The following is a 21,203-nucleotide window of genomic DNA, read 5'->3' on the forward strand; positions in this document are numbered from 1 at the left end:
ATTCGCCCTGAGCGGACGCCCTAAGCTGTGCCCAGACACGGCCCGGTCCGTCACAGGCCCCCTGCACGACGCTGGGCTCCCTGCACGGCGCTGGGGCTCCCTGCACGGCGCTGGGGCTCCCTGCACGGCGCTGGGGCTCCCTGCACGACGCTGGGCTCCCTGCACGGCACTGAGCCCCCTGCACGGCGCTGGGGCCTCCTGCACGGCGCTGGGGCCCCCTGCACGGCGCTGGGGCCCCCTGCACGGCACTGGGGCCCCCTGCACGGCGCTGGGCTCCCTGCACGGCGCTGGGGCCTCCTGCACGGCGCTGGGGCCTCCTGCACGGCGCTGAGCCCCCCTGCACGGCGCTGGGGCCTCCTGCACGGCGCTGGGGCCCCCTGCACGGCGCTGGGCCCCCTGCACGGCGCTGGGCCCCCTGCACGGCACTGAGCCCCCCTGCACGGCGCTGGGGCCTCCTGCACGGCGCTGGGGCCCCCTGCACGGCGCTGGGCTCCCTGCACGGCGCTGGGGCCTCCTGCACGGCGCTGGGGCCCCCTGCACGGCGCTGGGGCCCCCTGCACGGCGCTGGGGCCCCCTGCACGGCGCTGGGGCCCTGCTTGGCCAGGCAAGCACCAAGCAGCCTAGCGGGAAGGGGCCCAGCACGGAGCCTGGGCGAGGGCAGCAGGAGAGGAGGCTCCTTCCCCTGCGCCCAGGTTGCCACTGTGTCGGGTGCAGAGCTGGCCGGTGCACCCCCACGGGGCCACTCACTCAGTGTCCGCAGCAGCTTCTGGCCCAGGGGCTCCTCGGCGCCGCTGGCAGGCTCTGGGCTCCGGCTCTCCGGCTCCAGGGGGATGCCGCAGCACTCGCTGCCTGCCAAGGAGAAAGGGAAGAGCGGGGCTAGCTCCGGGCAGGGCTCCAGGCTGTGCCCCTCCCAGTGCGCTGGTGGGACCAGGTCCCTGCGCCCGCTGCCCCCAGGACTCACCCTGCTGCCTGCTGCTCTCGCCCACCGGCTCCTCCCTGAGGAAGGGGATCCCCTCCACGCGCAGGAACGCGGAGTCGCTGGGGCCCTCGGAGCGGCTGCCTGTGGGAGACACCCCCGGCGTGTGGCGAGCGGGGGGGGGGAGCGTGAGCTACGGGCCCAGGTGGGTGGAGGGGCAGGCCGGGGGGCTGGCAGGCCAGGGGGCTGGCAGGCCGCCGGGGTGACTTACAAACGAAGCTGCTCCTCTCGTTCAGGAGCGGTGGGGTGGGGTTCTCCTGCGGGGTCTGCGGGGTCCCCTGGGCCGTCGGGGCCTTGGTGGAGTCGCCGCCATTGAAAGCCTCCACGTCGGGGGACTGGGGCGAGATGTCCATGCGGCTGGCTGCCAGGGCGTTCTGGTACTGCTGCCGGGTGATCTGGGCACAGGACGGACGTGCTCAGGGCCTTCCTGGAGGGCGTTTCCTGGCGCGCTGACCCCCTTCTCTAGGACACCGCGGGGGCTCACCCCTGCACCGATGCCGCAGCCGGCCCTAGCCCCGCCACTGTGGGGCTATTTCCTACCTGGGGCACTGGGTGCACTCGCAGAGCCGCGGAGGGAGAGCGTGCACAGGGTGCACAGTGCCACACGTGGCACAAGCCGGCAGGGGAGAGACTCAGGCCTGCGTGTCCAGTCCGCGGGCATTTGTATCTAGGGGCCTGTCTGCACTGTGCAGCGATGGGTCCCCGGCCGTCGATTAGCGCATCTGCCGAGAGGTGGGAGACTGATCTCCGGGGCTCCGCCAGGAGGAGAGCAGTCCCTGCCCAAGTGAGACCGTGGACTTCTGCCAGGCTCTGTGCGTAGCGCAGAATGACGGGGAGGGGAAGGGCTAGCGTGGACAATGCCGTAGCTAGGTCCAGGGGTAGAAAAACAAAGATCAAAGCCACAGTCTGCCAGCTGGGTTTGCTCTCTCTGGGGCTGTGTCTACACTCGCGGCTTCTTGCGCCAGTAATATGCAAATGAGGCTAAGCGTGGAATATCGCCGAGCCTCATTTGCATACCTAATGAGCCACCATTTTTTCAGAAGAGGCTCTTGCGCAGGAAGGAGCGTCTACACTGCCCCTTCTTGCACGAGAAAACCCTCTTTCCCAACCCCGTTCTTCCTGAAAAGTAGTAGGTGTAACGGCGTTGGGGAAGGGGGTTTTTCTTGCACTAGGAGGGGCAGTGCAGACGCTCCTTCTGGCGCAAGAGCCTCTTCTGAAAAAATGGTGGCTCATTAGGTATGCAAATGAGGCTATTACTCGCGCGAGAAGCCGTGAGTGTAGACACAGCCTGGCAGGCTGAAGCCCTGAGCTGGGACCTCTACGACCAGCCCAGCCGCACGGAGATAAGGTGACTGGGGCTGCTAGCAAGGCGATCCACTCGGTCACCTCCTGACAGACGGCTGGCTTCGTCTGCCGGGGACCCGCCTGACCCTGGCTGGGGTGGGACCTCCCCGTTTTGTCATTGTGCTCCCCACTGCTCTCTTGTGCATCTGTCTGGTTCAGCTCCTCTGGCTGGTGTGAGCCAAGGGGGGAGGGGTGACTGGCTGGGTAGCGACGTTCCGGTAAATGAGGGGCTAAGGCGGAGCTGCAAGTATTCCCAGGCGCGCCGGGAGCAAACAGGCAATAGGTGGGAGCATAAGAACAGCCGGACGGGGTCAGACGAAAAGGTCCATCCAGCCCAGTGTCCCGTCTGCCGACAGTGGCCAGCACCAGGTGCCCCAGAGAGGGTGGTGTGACGTAGTGGGGGTACTTGCTGGGCTGTGGTGACCCCTGCTGTCTGGAGCAAGACCCAGCAGGGAAAACCTCACTATGCAAAGGTAACGCCAAACTTGTTGAACCAGTGGCCAGACACCCCCCATGGAGAGGAACAAAGGGAGGTGGATGCTGCCCTGGCTGGGGGTCAGGGCTGGAAGTTAGGGAGTTGGTTGCTGGCTGTCGGAGGGCATGGAGGAGAGCCTAGGGGAAGGGGCTGGAGTTTAGGGGCCCAGTCTCCCCATCTCAAGGGGGCCTGAGGCATCCTAGCCCAGCTCTGTGACCAGATTCCATCTGTGCTGTGCTGTGCTGGAGGAGCAATAAACCACCCTCAATTCCACTGGCTGGTGCAGTCTGTTTGTGCCATTTCGGGGTGCAGGAGACGGGGAACCCCCAACGCGCCGTCACAGGTGGACCGAAGACAATGATCAAGCGATTTGTCTCCTGCCATCCCTCTCCAGCCTCTGACAGACAGAGGCCAGGGACACCATTTTATCCCCTGGCTAATAGCCTTTTATGGACCTAACCTCCAGGAAATTATCAAGCAAGGGCAAAGCTCGCCCCATAGCCATGGAATTGGGCCCCTCTCCGGACGCTCTCTGCCCAGGTGGGAAGGCCCAGGCAGGTGGGAGGCTGAAGGGGTGCGCCCCTCACAAGGCGTCTCTGGAAAGCCATGGGACTGGGCCCAGCCCCCTGGGGTGGCAACAGGAGCTAGTGCATGTCCCAGCAGCATGATGGCAGCTGGAAAAACACCACTGCCTCCTGCTGGGGCCCGCTGCTCCTCTCCACCATTGCTGCTTGTTACATGCCCGCACGGCCAGCGGGCGGGGGGCGTGGCAGGCGTGCCCAGCCCGTGTGCTGTCCCCGTGGCTTTCAGTGAGCGGGGCTGGGGGCCAAGAACAGGTTATCGCGGAAGCCTGCATGTGACATATGGAGTCATGGGACACGCTGCCTTTCAAGGTGGCCTGAACCCAGAGCCAGACGGGCGCTGGGCCATGGGAAGTGCCAGGAGGCCCCAGGACGAACACGCGCGACATCGGGGGGGGGAAGGGGAGGGAGCGACTTGCACGTCTGTCGGCAAACGCAAGGGGCGTGGGAGTCCGAACTGCGCTTTGCACTGCAGCGCCCACAGCACAGCCTCCGTCCGCGGGAGCGGGGCTGCCAGCCCCTGCCCCTGCCGGCCCGGCTCCCGGGGAGGAGGCTTCGCTGAGTGTAACCGAGCGGCCGCGGAGCCCTACGCTCACCCAGCCCGAGGCTCCAGTCTGGCTGCTCAGGCGCCTGTGCTGCGGCTCAGGCGCTCACTGCGGGGGTCCAGACACGGGCCGGGTGCGCCAGGGTGTAAAGTGCTCACCCTGCGAGGGAACGCGCCGAGCTCGCGGCAGCTCCCTCCCCCCGTCGGCGAGACCCGCGGGTACCTTGATGAGCTGCACGTCGCAGAGGATGTGCACCGAGTAGTCGGGCGTGTAGATGTTGTTGCTGCTGCTGTACATCTGGGTGGGGGTGGGGCTGCCGCCGCAGTCGCTCCGTTCCCGGCTGGGGGAGTCAGCGCGATTCAGGCCGCTGCAGCGCGACGGCGACCGGGCGACTAGAGGCAGAGAGGGGAACAGAGATGGACGCAGAGTGGGCCCCCCGGCTCGCTAGGCTCCGGGGCAGGGCGAGTGCAAGAGCTTCCAGACCCTGGCCCAGCCTGACAGACGGGTCCCTGGTGACTTTGCTTCGCTCCAGACGGCAGCGGCCCCCCCGCACGGTGCAGAGCCCAGCGCTCCCAAGGGAACAGGCCTTCGGAGGAGGTGCAGGGAGGCAGGCCAGGAGCTCTGGCTTAGCCGCTGGGATGAAGCAGGGACGCGGGACAGGCCGCGGGGTGAGTCCGGAGAACACAAGGCTGGAGAGCAGAGGTGGAGCTGGGGGTCCTCCACGGAGCCATGGCAACGCAAGTCATGTGCTGGGGGAGACTGGCCAGGCACAAGGCGGGGAGAAGAGGAGGGATCGGGGCAGAAAGGACGGATGAAGAGGCTCTGCGGGAGGAGCCATTGACAGGTTAGGAGGAGGGGGAGACAGTCGCAGAAGCCAAGGGAGCTCAAGAGCTGATGAACCGCACCAGGATGCCCACGTTCACGCTGGCAGGCCAAGCGTCGCCTGCCACAGCCACCGCGGGGTCTGCCTGGCCGGCTCCAGGGTTCTGCTCTTGCTTTCTGAGTTCTGGGCTGGCTGTTCTCCACACGCCCGTGGGCAGAGTCTCTGCCTGTTTTCCTCACCGGGGTCTGACAGCCAGTTTTAAAGGCGCCTCTATCTCCCTGCTCCTTTCACTTGCTTGGGCCACCGTGGCTTGATTTGGGGCGTACGTTCCCCCCACGGCATGCTCTTCCCCTCTGCCCCTCCCCACTGGGGCCAGGTACTAGCTTGGCCCACTGTGACGTAGTGGGGGTACTTGCTGGGCTGTGGTGACCCCTGCTGTCTGGAGCAAGACCCAGCAGGGAAAACCTCACTAGGCAGAGGTAAGGCCAAACTTGTTGAACCAGTGGCCAGACACCCCCCATGGAGAGGAACAAAGGGAGGTGGATGCTGCCCTGGCTGGGGGGCAGGGCTGGAAGAGGGTTAGTTAGTTCCTGGCTGGAAAGCAGGGGAGAAGGAGCTGGGGAGGGGGCTGGGACTCCCCTATCTCAAGGGGGGCACTGAGGCCTCTTAGCCCCAGTTCCTGTAACCAGATTACATCTGTGCTGCGCTGTGCTGGAGGAGCAATAAACCACCCTCAATTCCACTGGCTGGTGCAGTCTGTTTGTGCCATTTCGGGGTGCAGGAGACGGGGGACCCCCAACGCGCCGTCACACCCCCCGAGGCAGATCTCCACAGGCCCCAGTGGGCTCGGCCCAGCCCTGGCCAGAGGGGCTACTTGACTGAAGAGGGGTGGGGATCGGGGCGCTGGTTATCAAATGAGCAGGAGGGGGCTTCCCAGTCCGCAGCTGAGGAGCTGGACGAGGAGCAGCCTTAAGAACAGAACATGCCCAGCGAGACGCTGCACGTTCTTCGAGTCTGACCAAGGGCATGTGCCGGCGGGAAGGCGCAGATAATCCCCTTCTCTGGGCCGGGAGAATTCTCTTAAAATAAGGGAAAAGGCTTCATTTCCCAAACGAGCCGCGTCTAGACTGGCGCTTTTTTCCGGCAAAGCTCCGTGCGGAGAAAAAGCGGCAGCCATGTTTATGCTAACGAAGCGGGGGAGATTTAAATCCCCGCTTCATTAGCAATTGCGATACGTCTAATTTGCATCCCTTTTACGGAAAAGGGACGTAATCTAGACGTAGCCTAAATGTTTAGCAGGCTGGCCCGCAGCTCAGCTCAGTCCTGGCTCACACTGGGTCCTGGACCTACCCCGCTGCGGCTCTGCATTGAAAGTGTATTAGGAGCCAGGTGGGCAGGCAGCCTGGCTCAGTTCCGGCTCGGGCGGGGCCGGGAGCTCAGACCTCTCCCCCGACTGGGGCTGCCCAGGGCCTGTAGAATAGTCGACTAACGGATAAGAGTTCGTGAGGTTAACCGACTAGTCAATGAACCGATATTTAACAGCCCCGGGTAGAACCTCTCTGCTTCCACGAGTTTTCAGTGAAAGTTTTGGGATTTGAAAAACAGAAAATTGTTACCAGGAACTTTCCCCAAAAACGGTTTTAAAAACCGAATTGTCGGGCTTTTATGTAAAATAACAAACACCCACACGTTTTTGTAAAAATCCCGCACTAAATACCTGTCCGCTCCCAGCCTGCCCGAGTAGCCGAGAGCCCAGTGCTCCGGCCTCCTGCCCACGCCGGTCCGGCCCCGCCCCCCCGCCGGCCAGGGCACGGCTCGCTGCGCAGGGAGGTGGGTACCTGTGCCCAGGGCCGGAGGGCTCCACGGGGCCTCGTTCCCTTCTGAGCTGGGGCGCGGGGGCGGGCGGCTGCTGGCCCCGCTACTCTGAACTCCTCCCCAGCCCCAGCCCCTCCCCGCTGCGGCCCTGGCCCAGGGCCACTCCCAACTCGCTTGCAGAAACTCCCACACCGGTCGCGGGCCAAGGGGCTGGCCACGGGGCTCCACTCAGGGACGCTGCGAGCAGACGGCTCACGCCAGCCTGGGGCTCTGCAGCTCTGGGGGGGCAGGTACTTACGCAGGAAGGAGGATCCGGCCAGGCTGCTCACTTTCCGCACCTCGTTATCTGCAATCAGAAAGGAGCGATATCGCCATGGGAACGGGGGAGGGGGCAGCCGGAGGAGCCCTCCCTCTATCTGAGGGCTTCCCCGCAGCCCCTGGCATGGCCCCGTTCTGCCCCCCCGCTCTCCAGAGGGTGCTCCCCTGCTGCCCCCCCGCCTCCATGCAGCGCTGCCCCGGCGCAGGGCCTGGGGCTCCCATTGGCCGCAAGGCCAGCGTGCCCACGGTCCACGCCCGAGCAGGCCAGCCACGAAGGGACACCCCCCCGAGGCCGAGGCCTGTGCTTGGCTGTGACGCCAGGGAGCTGCTCCCCCAGCTCCGGTCAGTCTCCGCAGCCCCTTGCCCAGTGGCCCAGCAGGCCGAGGACGGGCCGGGCAGCCGTCACCTGCGCAGGCAGCAGCCACGATGGCGGGGACGCCGTAGTAGGTGAAGGCGCCGTTCTCGAACCGCAGCCCTTCCTTTCCGATCTCCACTTCCACTTTGCCCTGCAAGGAGGGAGCCGGCTCAGTGTCACCCCGGGCACGGGCGGGAGGGGCCACAGCACGGCTGACAACCCGCAGGGGCTGCGGCCAGGCCAGGCCAGCTCTGGGGGCGCCGGCAGGGCGGGGGGCAGGGGCTGCAGGTGGGGAGGGAGGGGCGCCGGCAGGGCTGGGGGAGCAGGGCTGGGGGGAGTCAGGGGCTGTGGGTGGGGAGGGAGGGGCGCTGGCAGGGCAGGGGGGGCAGGGCTGGGAGGGGCAGGGGCTGCGGGTGGGGAGGGAGGGGCACCGGCAGGGCGGGGGGGGGGCAGGGGCTGCGGGTGGGGAGGGAGGGGCGCCGGCAGGGCGGGGGGGGGCAGGGGCTGCGGGTGGAGAGGGAGGGGCGCCGGCAGGGCGGGGGGGGGGGCAGGGGCTGCGGCTGGGGAGGGAGGGGCGCCGGCAGGGCGGGGGGGGCAGGGGCTGCGGGTGGGGAGGGAGGGGCGCCGGCAGGGCGGGGGGGGGCAGGGGCTGCGGGTGGGGAGGGAGGGGCGCCGGCAGGGCGGGGGGGCAAGGGCTGCGGGTGGGGGGGGGGGCGCCGGCAGAGCGGGGGAATAGCCCCCCACATTGGCGAGCCCAGAGGCACCGGACTCAGTGGCTCCTTGGGCCTGCCGGAGTCAATGGCGCCCGTTGGGCCGGTGGCGCAGGGCGCCCTGACATGGCCTGGGCGGGGCCCTGCCGCTCCGGCCGCATCCGTCCCGTGGGCGGCGCCGAGAGGTTGCGTCTCCGGCCTTCGATCCTGCGGGCCGGGGCCGGGGCCGGGGTCCCCTGTGCGGTGCAGTGCGGCTGCGCACTGCGGGGGCCAGCCTGGGGGTGCAGCGCTGGCTCCATCGGGAGGTTCAGCCTGGAGTCGCTCTGCTCGAATCCTGCACTTGCCCGTCTGACCCACTCCCCCAGGCACCCGGGGCAAGAGCCGTGGGGGATTCCTGGGGGCAGAGGCTGCCGGCAAGATGCCCACGGGTTGGAGCCCCGAGACGGAGGCTGCCCTGACAGGGAGGGGAGGACGGGATTACGCCCCGCTGAGTGCCTGGGGGAGCAGGCACCTAACTATTAAACTACCCCCCGGCTTGCTGGGTCCGGCCCCCAAGACTCAGTGCCCCTCCCAGCATTGGGGAGCCCGTGCGGTGCTCCACCCCTCACCATGGGACCGGAGCCCAGAAAACCCAGCAGGCGGGGCCCTCCCGGGGAACGAGTGCAGCGTGTCTGCCTCTGCGCGGGGCCGGGGCAGTGCGGGGCTCTGCGTCCCGACGACTCACGCGCCTCGACTTCTGTTAGCGCCTCGCTGGGCTGCGGCCCCCGGGCAGTCGATACAATTTGTACTGACCGCACGATGAGTCGGGAAGGGAAGCGCCCGCCCCGCTGCGGCCCCCAGGCAGTCGATACAATTTGTACTGACCACACAATGAGTCGGGAAGGGAAGCGCCCGCCCCGCTGCAGCCCCCGGGCAGTCGATACAATTTGTACTGACCACACGATGAGTCGGGAAGGGAAGCGCCCGCCCCGCTGCAGCCCCCAGGCAGTCGATACAATTTGTACTGACCGCACGATGAGTCGGGAAGGGAAGCGCCCGCCCCGCTGCAGCCCCCGGGCAGTCGATACAATTTGTACTGACCACACGATGAGTCGGGAAGGGAAGCGCCCGCCCCGCTGCGGCCCCCGGGCAGTCGATACAATTTGTACTGACCACACGATGAGTCGGGAAGGGAAGCGCCCGCCCCGCTGCGGCCCCCGGGCAGTCGATACAATTTGTACTGACCACACGATGAGTCGAAGGGAAGCGCCCGCCCCGCTGCAGCCCCCGGGCAGTCGATACAATTTGTACTGACCACACGATGAGTCGGGAAGGGAAGCGCCCGCCCCGCTGCGGCCCCCGGGCAGTCGATACAATTTGTACTGACCACACGATGAGTCGGGAAGGGAAGCGCCCGCCCCGCTGCGGCCCCCGGGCAGTCGATACAATTTGTACTGACCACACGATGAGTCGGGAAGGGAAGCGCCCGCCCCGCTGCAGCCCCCGGGCAGTCGATACAATTTGTACTGACCACACGATGAGTCGGGAAGGGAAGCGCCCGCCCCGCTGCGGCCCCCGGGCAGTCGATACAATTTGTACTGACCACACGATGAGTCGGGAAGGGAAGCGCCCGCCCCGCTGCGGCCCCCGGGCAGTCGATACAATTTGTACTGACCACACGATGAGTCGGGAAGGGAAGCGCCCGCCCCGCTGCAGCCCCCGGGCAGTCGATACAATTTGTACTGACCGCACGATGAGTCGGGAAGGGAAGCGCCCGCCCCGCTGCAGCCCCCGGGCAGTCGATACAATTTGTACTGACCACACGATGAGTCGGGAAGGGAAGCGCCCGCCCCGCTGCAGCCCCCGGGCAGTCGATACAATTTGTACTGACCACACGATGAGTCGGGAAGGGAAGCGCCCGCCCCGCTGCAGCCCCCGGGCAGTCGATACAATTTGTACTGACCACACGATGAGTCGGGAAGGGAAGCGCCCGCGCCGCTGCAGCCCCCGGGCAGTCGATACAATTTGTACTGACCACACGATGAGTCGGGAAGGGAAGCGCCCGCCCCGCTGCAGCCCCCGGGCAGTCGATACAATTTGTACTGACCACACGATGAGTCGAAGGGAAGCGCCCGCCCCGCTGCGGCCCCCGGGCAGTCGATACAATTTGTACTGACCACACGATGAGTCGGGAAGGGAAGCGCTCGCCCCGCTGCAGCCCCCGGGCAGTCGATACAATTTGTACTGACCACACGATGAGTCGAAGGGAAGCGCCCGCCCCGCTGCGGCCCCCGGGCAGTCGATACAATTTGTACTGACCACACGATGAGTCGGGAAGGGAAGCGCCCGCCCCGCTGCAGCCCCCGGGCAGTCGATACAATTTGTACTGACCACACGATGAGTCGGGAAGGGAAGCGCCCGCCCCGCTGCAGCCCCCGGGCAGTCGATACAATTTGTACTGACCACACGATGAGTCGGGAAGGGAAGCGCCCGCCCCGCTGCGGCCGCCGGGCAGTCGATACAATTTGTACTGACCACACGATGAGTCGGGAAGGGAAGCGCCCGCCCCGCTGCGGCCGCCGGGCAGTCGATACAATTTGTACTGACCACACGATGAGTCGGGAAGGGAAGCGCCCGCCCCGCTGCAGCCCCCAGGCAGTCGATACAATTTGTACTGACCACACGATGAGTCGGGAAGGGAAGCGCCCGCCCCGCTGCGGCCCCCAGGCAGTCGATACAATTTGTACTGACCACACGATGAGTCGGGAAGGGAAGCGCCCGCCCCGCTGCGGCCCCCGGGCAGTCGATACAATTTGTACTGACCACACGATGAGTCGGGAAGGGAAGCGCCCGCCCCGCTGCAGCCCCCGGGCAGTCGATACAATTTGTACTGACCACACGATGAGTCGGGAAGGGAAGCGCCCGCCCCGCTGCAGCCCCCGGGCAGTCGATACAATTTGTACTGACCACACGATGAGTCGGGAAGGGAAGCGCCCGCCCCGCTGCGGCCCCCGGGCAGTCGATACAATTTGTACTGACCACACGATGAGTCGGGAAAGGAAGCGCCCGCCCCGCTGCAGCCCCCGGGCAGTCGATACAATTTGTACTGACCACACGATGAGTCGAAGGGAAGCGCCCGCCCCGCTGCAGCCCCCGGGCAGTCGATACAATTTGTACTGACCACACGATGAGTCGAAGGGAAGCGCCCGCCCCGCTGCAGCCCCCGGGCAGTCGATACAATTTGTACTGACCACACGATGAGTCGGGAAGGGAAGCGCCCGCCCCGCTGCAGCCCCCAGGCAGTCGATACAATTTGTACTGACCACACGATGAGTCGGGAAGGGAAGCGCCCGCCCCGCTGCAGCCCCCAGGCAGTCGATACAATTTGTACTGACCACACGATGAGTCGGGAAAGGAAGCGCCCGCCCCGCAGCAGCCCCCGGGCAGTCGATACAATTTGTACTGACCACACGATGAGTCGGGAAAGGAAGCGCCCGCCCCGCTGCAGCCCCCGGGCAGTCGATACAATTTGTACTGACCACACGATGAGTCGGGAAGGGAAGCGCCCGCCCCGCTGCAGCCCCCAGGCAGTCGATACAATTTGTACTGACCACACGATGAGTCGGGAAGGGAAGCGCCCGCCCCGCTGCAGCCCCCAGGCAGTCGATACAATTTGTACTGACCACACGATGAGTCGGGAAAGGAAGCGCCCGCCCCGCAGCAGCCCCCGGGCAGTCGATACAATTTGTACTGACCACACGATGAGTCGGGAAAGGAAGCGCCCGCCCCGCTGCAGCCCCCGGGCAGTCGATACAATTTGTACTGACCACACGATGAGTCGGGAAGGGAAGCGCCCGCCCCGCTGCAGCCCCCGGGCAGTCGATACAATTTGTACTGACCACACGATGAGTCGGGAAGGGAAGCGCCCGCCCCGCTGCGGCCCCCGGGCAGTCGATACAATTTGTACTGACCACACGATGAGTCGGGAAGGGAAGCGCCCGCGCCGCTGCAGCCCCCGGGCAGTCGATACAATTTGTACTGACCACACGATGAGTCGGGAAGGGAAGCACCCGCCCCGCAGCAGCCCCCGGGCAGTCGATACAATTTGTACTGACCACACGATGAGTCGGGAAGGGAAGCGCCCGCCCCGCTGCGGCCCCCGGGCAGTCGATACAATTTGTACTGACCACACGATGAGTCGGGAAGGGAAGCGCCCGCCCCGCTGCAGCCCCCGGGCAGTCGATACAATTTGTACTGACCGCACGATGAGTCGGGAAGGGAAGCGCCCGCCCCGCTGCGGCCCCCGGGCAGTCGATACAATTTGTACTGACCACACGATGAGTCGGGAAGGGAAGCGCCCGCCCCGCTGCAGCCCCCAGGCAGTCGATACAATTTGTACTGACCACACGATGAGTCGGGAAGGGAAGCGCCCGCCCCGCTGCGGCCCCCAGGCAGTCGATACAATTTGTACTGACCACACGATGAGTCGAAGGGAAGCGCCCGCCCCGCTGCAGCCCCCAGGCAGTCGATACAATTTGTACTGACCGCACGATGAGTCGGGAAGGGAAGCGCCCGCCCCGCTGCAGCCCCCAGGCAGTCGATACAATTTGTACTGACCACACGATGAGTCGGGAAGGGAAGCGCCCGCCCCGCTGCGGCCCCCAGGCAGTCGATACAATTTGTACTGACCACACGATGAGTCGGGAAGGGAAGCGCCCGCCCCGCTGCAGCCCCCGGGCAGTCGATACAATTTGTACTGACCACACGATGAGTCGGGAAGGGAAGCGCCCGCCCCGCTGCAGCCCCCAGGCAGTCGATACAATTTGTACTGACCACACGATGAGTCGGGAAGGGAAGCGCCCGCCCCGCTGCGGCCCCCAGGCAGTCGATACAATTTGTACTGACCACACGATGAGTCGGGAAAGGAAGCGCCCGCCCCGCTGCAGCCCCCGGGCAGTCGATACAATTTGTACTGACCGCACGATGAGTCGGGAAGGGAAGCGCCCGCCCCGCTGCGGCCCCCGGGCAGTCGATACAATTTGTACTGACCACACGATGAGTCGGGAAGGGAAGCGCTCGCCCCGCTGCAGCCCCCGGGCAGTCGATACAATTTGTACTGACCACACGATGAGTCGAAGGGAAGCGCCCGCCCCGCTGCGGCCCCCGGGCAGTCGATACAATTTGTACTGACCACACGATGAGTCGGGAAGGGAAGCGCCCGCCCCGCTGCAGCCCCCGGGCAGTCGATACAATTTGTACTGACCACACGATGAGTCGGGAAGGGAAGCGCCCGCCCCGCTGCAGCCCCCAGGCAGTCGATACAATTTGTACTGACCGCACGATGAGTCGGGAAGGGAAGCGCCCGCCCCGCTGCAGCCCCCGGGCAGTCGATACAATTTGTACTGACCACACGATGAGTCGGGAAAGGAAGCGCCCGCCCCGCTGCGGCCCCCGGGCAGTCGATACAATTTGTACTGATCACACGATGAGTCGGGAAGGGAAGCGCCCGCCCCGCTGCAGCCCCCGGGCAGTCGATACAATTTGTACTGACCACACGATGAGTCGGGAAGGGAAGCGCCCGCCCCGCTGCAGCCCCCGGGCAGTCGATACAATTTGTACTGACCACACGATGAGTCGGGAAGGGAAGCGCCCGCCCCGCTGCAGCCCCCGGGCAGTCGATACAATTTGTACTGACCACACGATGAGTCGAAGGGAAGCGCCCGCCCCGCTGCGGCCCCCGGGCAGTCGATACAATTTGTACTGACCACACGATGAGTCGGGAAGGGAAGGGCTCAGCTCAGGGGCTCAGCCCCGCTGCGGCTCTGCAGGTCGGACGAGCCAGGCCCACAGGCGGGGCAGGTCCCCGACCGGGCAGTCCCGGCTCGCACGAGTCCAGCAGCCCGTCTGCCTGCGGGGTGTGGGGCAGCCTCTGCTCGTGGCAAGCCCAGTCCCACGGCCTCTGGCTTGCGCCCCTACCACGCCGGGCCCACCTGCAGCAGGAGAGTGAAGTGGTCCGCGGGCCGGCCGCGCTGGTACAGGCAGTGCTCTGCCGCCCGCTTGCTCGCCCGGTCGAACTTCTGCTCCTGGATGACGTGGGGGTGCTTGAGGAGCCGCAGCAGGATCTTCTCCGAGAGGCAGGGAGGCTTGAAGGGCTCGATTTCTGGGGGAGGAGACGGGCTGCGTGAGGGGCTCTGCCTCTCCCAGGCCAGCAGTGCCGGGAGCCTGTGCTCGCTCCCCCAACACTGCTGGCAAAGTGCCGAGCCCCCCACCTGGGCCAGGCAGCTGCCACCCCGAGGACGGGCCTTCCCAGCACAGTGGGCGCGGGCCCCGCACGCCCTGGGCCAGTCCGTGCCGAGGCCCAGGGAGGAGGGGCAGGGGTCGGGCGGTGCTGGGGGCTCTGAGCCCCGGGCTCCGGAGGTACCTGAGGCCATGAAGCGGTGCGCGGCCAGCAGCAGCTGAGGGGAGATCTTCACCTTCATCTCGCTGTCCGACAGCCGGAAGATGGAGAAGTCGTGCGGCTTCCTGCCCTGGTGGGACACTCGCTCCTTCCGGCTCTCGGCTGCAGGGGAGCGCAGAGGTTACGCGCTGGCACGCGACTGGACCTTGGATTCCACCAGGCCAGCTCAGACCTGAGACATTCACACCGCGCTCGCCCCCCAGCGCCCGCGCAGCCGCCTCCAGAACCAGGCCAGCCCCTACCTCTTGGGCGCCCCGGGGGCGGAGAGAAGCCCTCTGGCCAGTGGGCAGGGGCGAGCAGAGGGGCAGGGGGGGCGAGCAGAGGGGCAGGGGGGGCGAGCAGAGGGGAAGGGGGGGTGAGCAGAGGGGAAGGGGCGAGCGGGGGGGAAGGAGCCAGGGGTCTTTTTCCACATCCCCGCTCCCGGTGCCGATTGTTCGCCCTGATTCACTCTGCACGCGTACAGTGAGGAAGATGCGGGGTGCCCAGTGCACACAGCCCCAGCCACCCTGCCCATGGGCAGGGCCAGCAGTCAGACCCCTTCGGAGCGTGGGCCTGGCCCTACTGTAAGCCCAGCCCAGGGCACTACGGCAGCCCGATGTTGCCCCGCACAGCTGAGATCATTTCCCGAGAACGAAGGGCGTTTAACTCCCAGCTGCTCAGGCTGACTGCGTCCGTCTGTCTAGGGCCCTGCGCTCAGCATCTGGCCCGCAGCTCTGACTGTGTCCATCTGTCTAGGGCCCTGCGCTCAGCATCTGGCCTGCAGCTCTGACTGTGTCCGTCTGTCTAGGACCCTGCGCTCAGCATCTGGCCCGCAGCTCTGACTGCGTCCGTCTGTCTAGGGCCCTGCGCTCAGCATCTGGCCCGCAGCTCCGACTGCGTCCGTCTGTCTAGGGCCCTGCGCTCAGCATCCGGCCCGCAGCTCCGACTGCGTCCGTCTGTCTAGGGCCCTGCGCTCAGCATCTGGCCCGCTGCTCCGACTGTGTCCGTCTGTCTAGGGCCCTGCGCTCAGCATCTGGCCCGCAGCTCCGACTGCGTCCGTCTGTCTAGGGCCCTGCGCTCAGCATCTGGCAGGCAGCTCTGACTGTGTCCGTTTGTCTAGGGCCCTGCGCTCAGCATCTGGCCCGCAGCTCTGACTGTGTCCGTCTGTCTAGGGCCCTGCGCTCAGCATCTGGCCCGCAGCTCCGACCGTGTCCGTCTGTCTAGGGCCCTGAGCTCAGCATCTGGCCCGCAGCTCTGACTGTGTCCGTCTGTCTAGGGCCCTGCGCTCAGCATCTGGCCCGCAGCTCTGACTGTGTCCATCTGTCTAGGGCCCTGCGCTCAGCATCTGGCCTGCAGCTCTGACTGTGTCCGTCTGTCTAGGACCCTGCGCTCAGCATCTGGCAGGCAGCTCCGACTGTGTCCATCAGTCTAGGGCCCTGCGCTCAGCATCTGGCCCGCAGCTCTGACTGCGTCCGTCTGTCTAGGGCCCTGCGCTCAGCATCTGGCCCGCAGCTCCGACTGCGTCCGTCTGTCTAGGGCCCTGCGCTCAGCATCCGGCCCGCAGCTCCGACTGCGTCCGTCTGTCTAGGGCCCTGCGCTCAGCATCTGGCCCGCAGCTCTGACTGTGTCCGTCTGTCTAGGGCCCTGCGCTCAGCATCTGGCCCGCAGCTCCGACTGCGTCCGTCTGTCTAGGGCCCTGCGCTCAGCATCCGGCCCGCAGCTCCGATCGTGTCCGTCTGTCTAGGGCCCTGCGCTCAGCATCTGGCCCGCAGCTCCGACCGTGTCCGTCTGTCTAGGGCCCTGCGCTCAGCATCTGGCCCGCAGCTCCGACTGTGTCCGTCTGTCTAGGGCCCTGCGCTCAGCATCTGGCCCGCAGCACTGACCGTAAAGGTCTGTCTCGTCCAGGATCTCAGACTTGATGATCTCTTCTATGACATCCTCCAGCGTGACGATCCCCATCACCTCATAGAACGGGTCTCCCTCCCCTTCGTTGTTCACTCCGCTGCACGATGGCCAGGTGCGATTTCCCTGAGGAGGGGACAGAGCAGGAATGGGACCCCCAGGCTGAGGTGCTCAAGAAATCCCAGGGCAGGGGGAGCCGCTGGAAGGCAAGTGAGCACTTTGCCAGCACGCTGGGAGGTGACCTGGTACCCGAGGGATGGGCACAGGCAGCAGCACTGCCCTGGAGGACCTGACCCATCCCCCTGGAGCTGGACAGGAGGCACGGCTTGGAGTGGGCCTTGCCATTTGCCCCGTGGCAGCGCCCTGCCCTGGAGGCCCCGCCCAAGGGAGAATATAGAACCTGGTGAGACCAGCCAGGGCTCATAGGGAACATGCCGGACGCCAGATTTCCCTTTCCTGGAGCCCCTAGCTCCCGGGACTGCGGGAGCCTCTTCTTGTTCTGCTCTGGAAAACTGGCTCCCACATCCGGGCCCAAGTTCTCAGGAGAGGCTGCTCTGAGTGTGGCACGGCCGGACGGGGGGCTCCGTGCTTTGTCCCAGCCCTGCGCACCAGCTCAGCAGCACCCCCCTCAGGTGACAGGGAGTGAGGGGAGTGAGGGATCTAGTGAGCAGGGGGGGCAGGGCCTGAGGGTTGGTGCCCTGAAGCCGGGGGTTCTGTGCTTGCTTGGACTCAATGCCGGGCAGGTCTGTGCACTTCCTGCCAGAGCCCGCGAGCTCAGCTGCCAGCAGGGGAAACCCGAGAAGCTGTGCCCGGCTGGACGGAGGAAGGAGACAGTTGAAGGTATCTAGGAGCCCTTCCCATCCCTGCTCTCGGTGGGCAAAGGACCCTGATTCACAGGGGAGACGCCCCTGTAGGACCCTTCTCCACTGCCGACTAGGGACGAGGCAGGCCCGGGCCCCGCTCCTGAGCCTGGCTGGGAGCACAGGTCTCTTGGGTGGGAGGGGGTTAGGTCAGCCCACAGTGACCCTGGCACCGGACCGAAGCTGGTTCCTGTTCCCCCAGGGCCCGTGCTGGGAGCGCACAGAGGCCGGCGCGGGAGGGTGGGAGTTCTGCGCTCAACACCTGGCTCTCAAACGTGACAAGCACCAGGCTCACCAGCCCTGCGCCGCCTGTAGCTCTGCCCCCTCGCGCCCCCAGCCACGCGCACATGGAGAGGGCAGAGGGGAGAGCGCCCACCCCCAGGAAGCAAGGCGGCTCCTGGCAGGGAGGCTGACGGGCAGAGCGGAGCTTTCTGGAAATGCCCGTTGCAGCTACTCGACCCCATGGGGGATGGCACCAGATCCGCCTGCCAAGTCCCTTGCCCCCAGCCCCACCCTCTCAGCTCCTGCAGCCGGGATCCCTGAGGAAGAACCTAGACAGGCTGCAGTCCCTGTGCCCCTCTGCGTGGTGCTGGGACGCGGGCTGGAAGGAGCCCCCCTTCCATGGCTGCGGCCACTGAGGCACAGGGACGAGAGGAGTCGTTTTTGGCGAGGCAGGAGTCCAGGGCAGTCCGCCGAGGGGGGGGCAGCGCACTGACTGCGCCCCTCCCCGGGGGACCCACCAGCGCGGAGCCCAAGGAGACAGCTCTGGAGAGGGTCACAGGTCGGACCTGAGCCCACCAGTCCGGCCTCCTGTCCCAGCGTGGCCAGAACCAAAGGCCCTAGATCGGGGCTGGGCAAAATACGGCCCGGGGGCCGGATCCGGCCCGCACAGCTGACGCGGCTTTAAAACCCAGTGCCCGGCCCCCGGCTCGCTCCCCGCCCCCAGCCCAATCCTCAGTTCCTACTGGTCAAAAAGAACCGACCAATAGGAATTGACCGGAGCCAATCTCTCAGCTCCTATTGGCTGGAAACAACCAGAGAGCTTGGCCTGGGGCTGGGGCCCGCACAAGCCACCTCCCCCTGCAGGAGCGAGAGCCACGTGGTTGCAGCAGCCAGGGAGCCCGGCCCGCCCTGGGGCGCTGGCCAGGAAAGCGGCTCCCGGCCAGACCCCTCCCTCGGGTCGCCTCCAAACCCCGGACCCAGGCCACGACCCCTCCCCGACCCTGCGCCCCTCCCCCAGGCCACGACCCCTCCCCAACCCTGCGCCCCTCCTGCGCCCCTCCCCCAGGCCAGAACCCCCTCCCCGACCCTGCACCCCTCCCCCAGGCCACGACCCCTCCCCGACCCTGCGCCCCTCCCCCAGGCCACGACCCCTCCCCAACCCTGCGCCCCTCCCCCAGGCCACGACCCCTCCCCGACCCTGCGCCCCTCCTGCGCCCCTCCCCCAGGCCAGAACCCCCTCCCCGACCCTGCGCCCCTCCTGCGCCCCTCCCCCAGGCCACGACCCCCTCCCCGACCCTGCGCCCCTCCTGCGCCCCTCCCCCAGGCCACGACCCCCTCCCCGACCCTGCGCCCCTCCTGCGCCCCTCCCCCAGGCCAGAACCCCCTCCCCGACCCTGCGCCCCTCCTGCGCCCCTCCCCCAGGCCAGAACCCCCTCCCCGACCCTGCGCCCCTCCTGCGCCCCCCCCCAGGCCAGAACCCCCTCCCCGACCCTGCGCCCCTCCCCCAGGCCACGACCCCCTCCCCGACCCTGCGCCCCTCCTGCGCCCCTCCCCCAGGCCAGAACCCCCTCCCCGACCCTGCGCCCCTCCCCCAGGCCACGACCCCCTCCCCGACCCTGCGCCCCTCCCCCAGGCCAGAACCCCCTCCCCGACCCTGCGCCCCTCCCCCAGGCCACGACCCCCTCCCCGACCCTGCGCCCCTCCCCCAGGCCACGACCCCCTCCCCGACCCTGCGCCCCTCCCCCAGGCCACGACCCCCTCCCCGACCCTGCGCCCCTCCTGCGCCCCTCCCCCAGGCCACAACCCCCTCCCCGACCCTGCGCCCCTCCCCCAGGCCACAACCCCCTCCCCGACCCTGCGCCCCTCCCCCAGGCCACGGCCCCCTCCCTTACCCTGCGCCCCTCCCCCAGGCCACGACCCCCTCCCTTACCCTGCGCCCCTCCCCCAGGCCACGACCCCCTCCCCGACCCTGCGCCCCTCCCCCAGGCCACGACCCCCTCCCTTACCCTGCGCCCCTCCCCCAGGCCACGACCCCCTCCCCGACCCTGCGCCCCTCCCCCAGGCCAGAACCCCCTCCCTTACCCTGCGCCCCTCCCCCAGGCCACGGCCCCCTCCCCTACCCTGCGCCCCTCCCCCAGGCCACGACCCCCTCCCCGACCCTGTGCCCCTCCCCCAGGCCAGAACCCCCCGCCCCAGGGTGATTTAAAATGGCCCTGGGCCAATGTTCCTGCTAATCTTTTCCATTTGTGTGCAGACGCGCCCCACCAATGGACACACACCTGGCTGTGGGCGCTCTGCTTGTCAGCTGGGTGGCCTTGGAACAAGAACATCAGCAGGGCCAGACGGGGTCAGAGCAACGGCCCGTCCAGTCCAGGGTCCTGTCTGCCCACAGTGGCCAGTGCCCGGGGCCCAGAGGGAGGGAATCTCTCCTGAGCGGCCGCACAAGTGCCCAGCTTAGAGGGAACAGCGCCCGGGTCCCCGCTGCCACCACTAGCGGGGCTGGCGCGGCAGCAGCCAGCATGGCCCTGCAGCTATGGGCGGGATGAGTCTTGGCATGCTGGCCCCGCCCCGAGCACCCTGTCTCCCACCTAGGAGCCGCTGCCAGAGGGGGGTGCCCCAGGTAAGCGCTGCAACCCCCTCCCAAATCCCAACTCCTTTCCAGAGCCTGCCCCCCGATCCACTCCCACATTCCCTACCAGAGCCTGCACCTGCACCCCAGCCTGTACCCGATTCCCTCCCAGAGCCCATCTTCTTTCCCCCTCCTGCACCCGAACTCCTGCTCCAGCCCAGGGGGGGGGCGGTGGGAGTTCGAATGGGGGAGGGGTGCGGGCTTGGGGCATTCCGAGCACCAACAACATTTCTGCAAACCTGTCGCCCCTGCCCTTCACCATCATTCAGACCCCTTCTGCCAGCCTGCGAACCCGGCAAGCGCGGGGCAGTCCCGGGGCGCCTGCCGCCCGAGCGCCTCCTGCCCTTGTTCCCACCAGCGCAGGGACCGGCCTCGGCGCTGCACGGAAAGCAGCGACCGCGCCGGGCCCCTCCCAGCAGGGGCTGACTGCTCCGCACGGCAGGGGCGCCCAGGCTAGTCACCCCCCAGCTGAAGTTCATATTGTCAGATCCACACAGAGCAGCAGGGAAACGTCTGCAAGGGGGATCCCGGCGCAGCCCCCGTGGCAGAGCTGGGAACGGCGGCAGCGGCACTGCTGCCCGTACAGCTTACGGCACACATTGGAAAAAGGGATCCAGTTGGCCTGTTGAAACGCTGCCAGCTCTTTGGCTCAGACCCTCGCTCCCTCTGTCCCACGCAGCCTCTCTCCTGTCTGGCCAACGAGCAGTGACAGAACAGCACTTCCACCTAACGAAGTACGAAGAACCGGCCTTGGCTGCATGAGAGCAGCAGCAAGGTTTCATCGGGAATAAATCTTAGCAAAACCCCACTTTCAAGCACTTCATGTTTGCCAAAACCTCCTTCCAGACACTCGGGGCCATCTGGTCTCATGCACGGCGCTGGGTGAGAAAGGGCTGTGTCTTTTGGCCACAGGCTGACTGTTAATGACACTCGCACTCGGCCAAAACCACCAAGCTGCCACAACGCGTAGGAGGTGCTACTTCACAGCACCAGGGCCTACGAGGGTCTTTTCCTTCTTGGCCAAGTACCTCCTGCTATGCGGTGAGCTATTCCGAGCAGCCTCCAATTTCCCACTCCATGTTCAAACAGCAGCGAGTTTATTGTAACGTTACTTTGGGGGCAACCATACGGCTCTGTTGTAAATGGGACACAGCTGGAAGGGCTGTGTGACCATTCCAGACTTAGAGCTTGAGTTCTTCTTGTTAAACACTTGAGCCATACAAACCCTCCGGC

At 66.7% G+C, this 21,203-nt stretch overlaps 1 protein-coding gene across 1 annotated transcript in view; it reads right to left on the reverse strand.

The window, feature by feature from the left end:
- Positions 1 to 21,203, reverse strand: part of CNNM1 (cyclin and CBS domain divalent metal cation transport mediator 1) — a 49,181-nt gene that overhangs the window by 6,528 nt on the left and 21,450 nt on the right. Inside the window, 10 exon segments of the mRNA XM_075934460.1 lie at positions 748 to 849; positions 962 to 1,060; positions 1,188 to 1,371; positions 4,144 to 4,313; positions 6,858 to 6,905; positions 7,284 to 7,383; positions 13,912 to 14,081; positions 14,343 to 14,480; positions 16,241 to 16,355; positions 16,357 to 16,385. Of these exon segments, the coding sequence (XP_075790575.1) occupies positions 748 to 849; positions 962 to 1,060; positions 1,188 to 1,371; positions 4,144 to 4,313; positions 6,858 to 6,905; positions 7,284 to 7,383; positions 13,912 to 14,081; positions 14,343 to 14,480; positions 16,241 to 16,355; positions 16,357 to 16,385 (1,155 nt within the window).

The sequence above is a fragment of the Pelodiscus sinensis genome, chromosome 8 (assembly GCF_049634645.1).
Source record: "Pelodiscus sinensis isolate JC-2024 chromosome 8, ASM4963464v1, whole genome shotgun sequence".
NCBI classification, from domain to species: Eukaryota; Metazoa; Chordata; order Testudines; family Trionychidae; genus Pelodiscus; species Pelodiscus sinensis.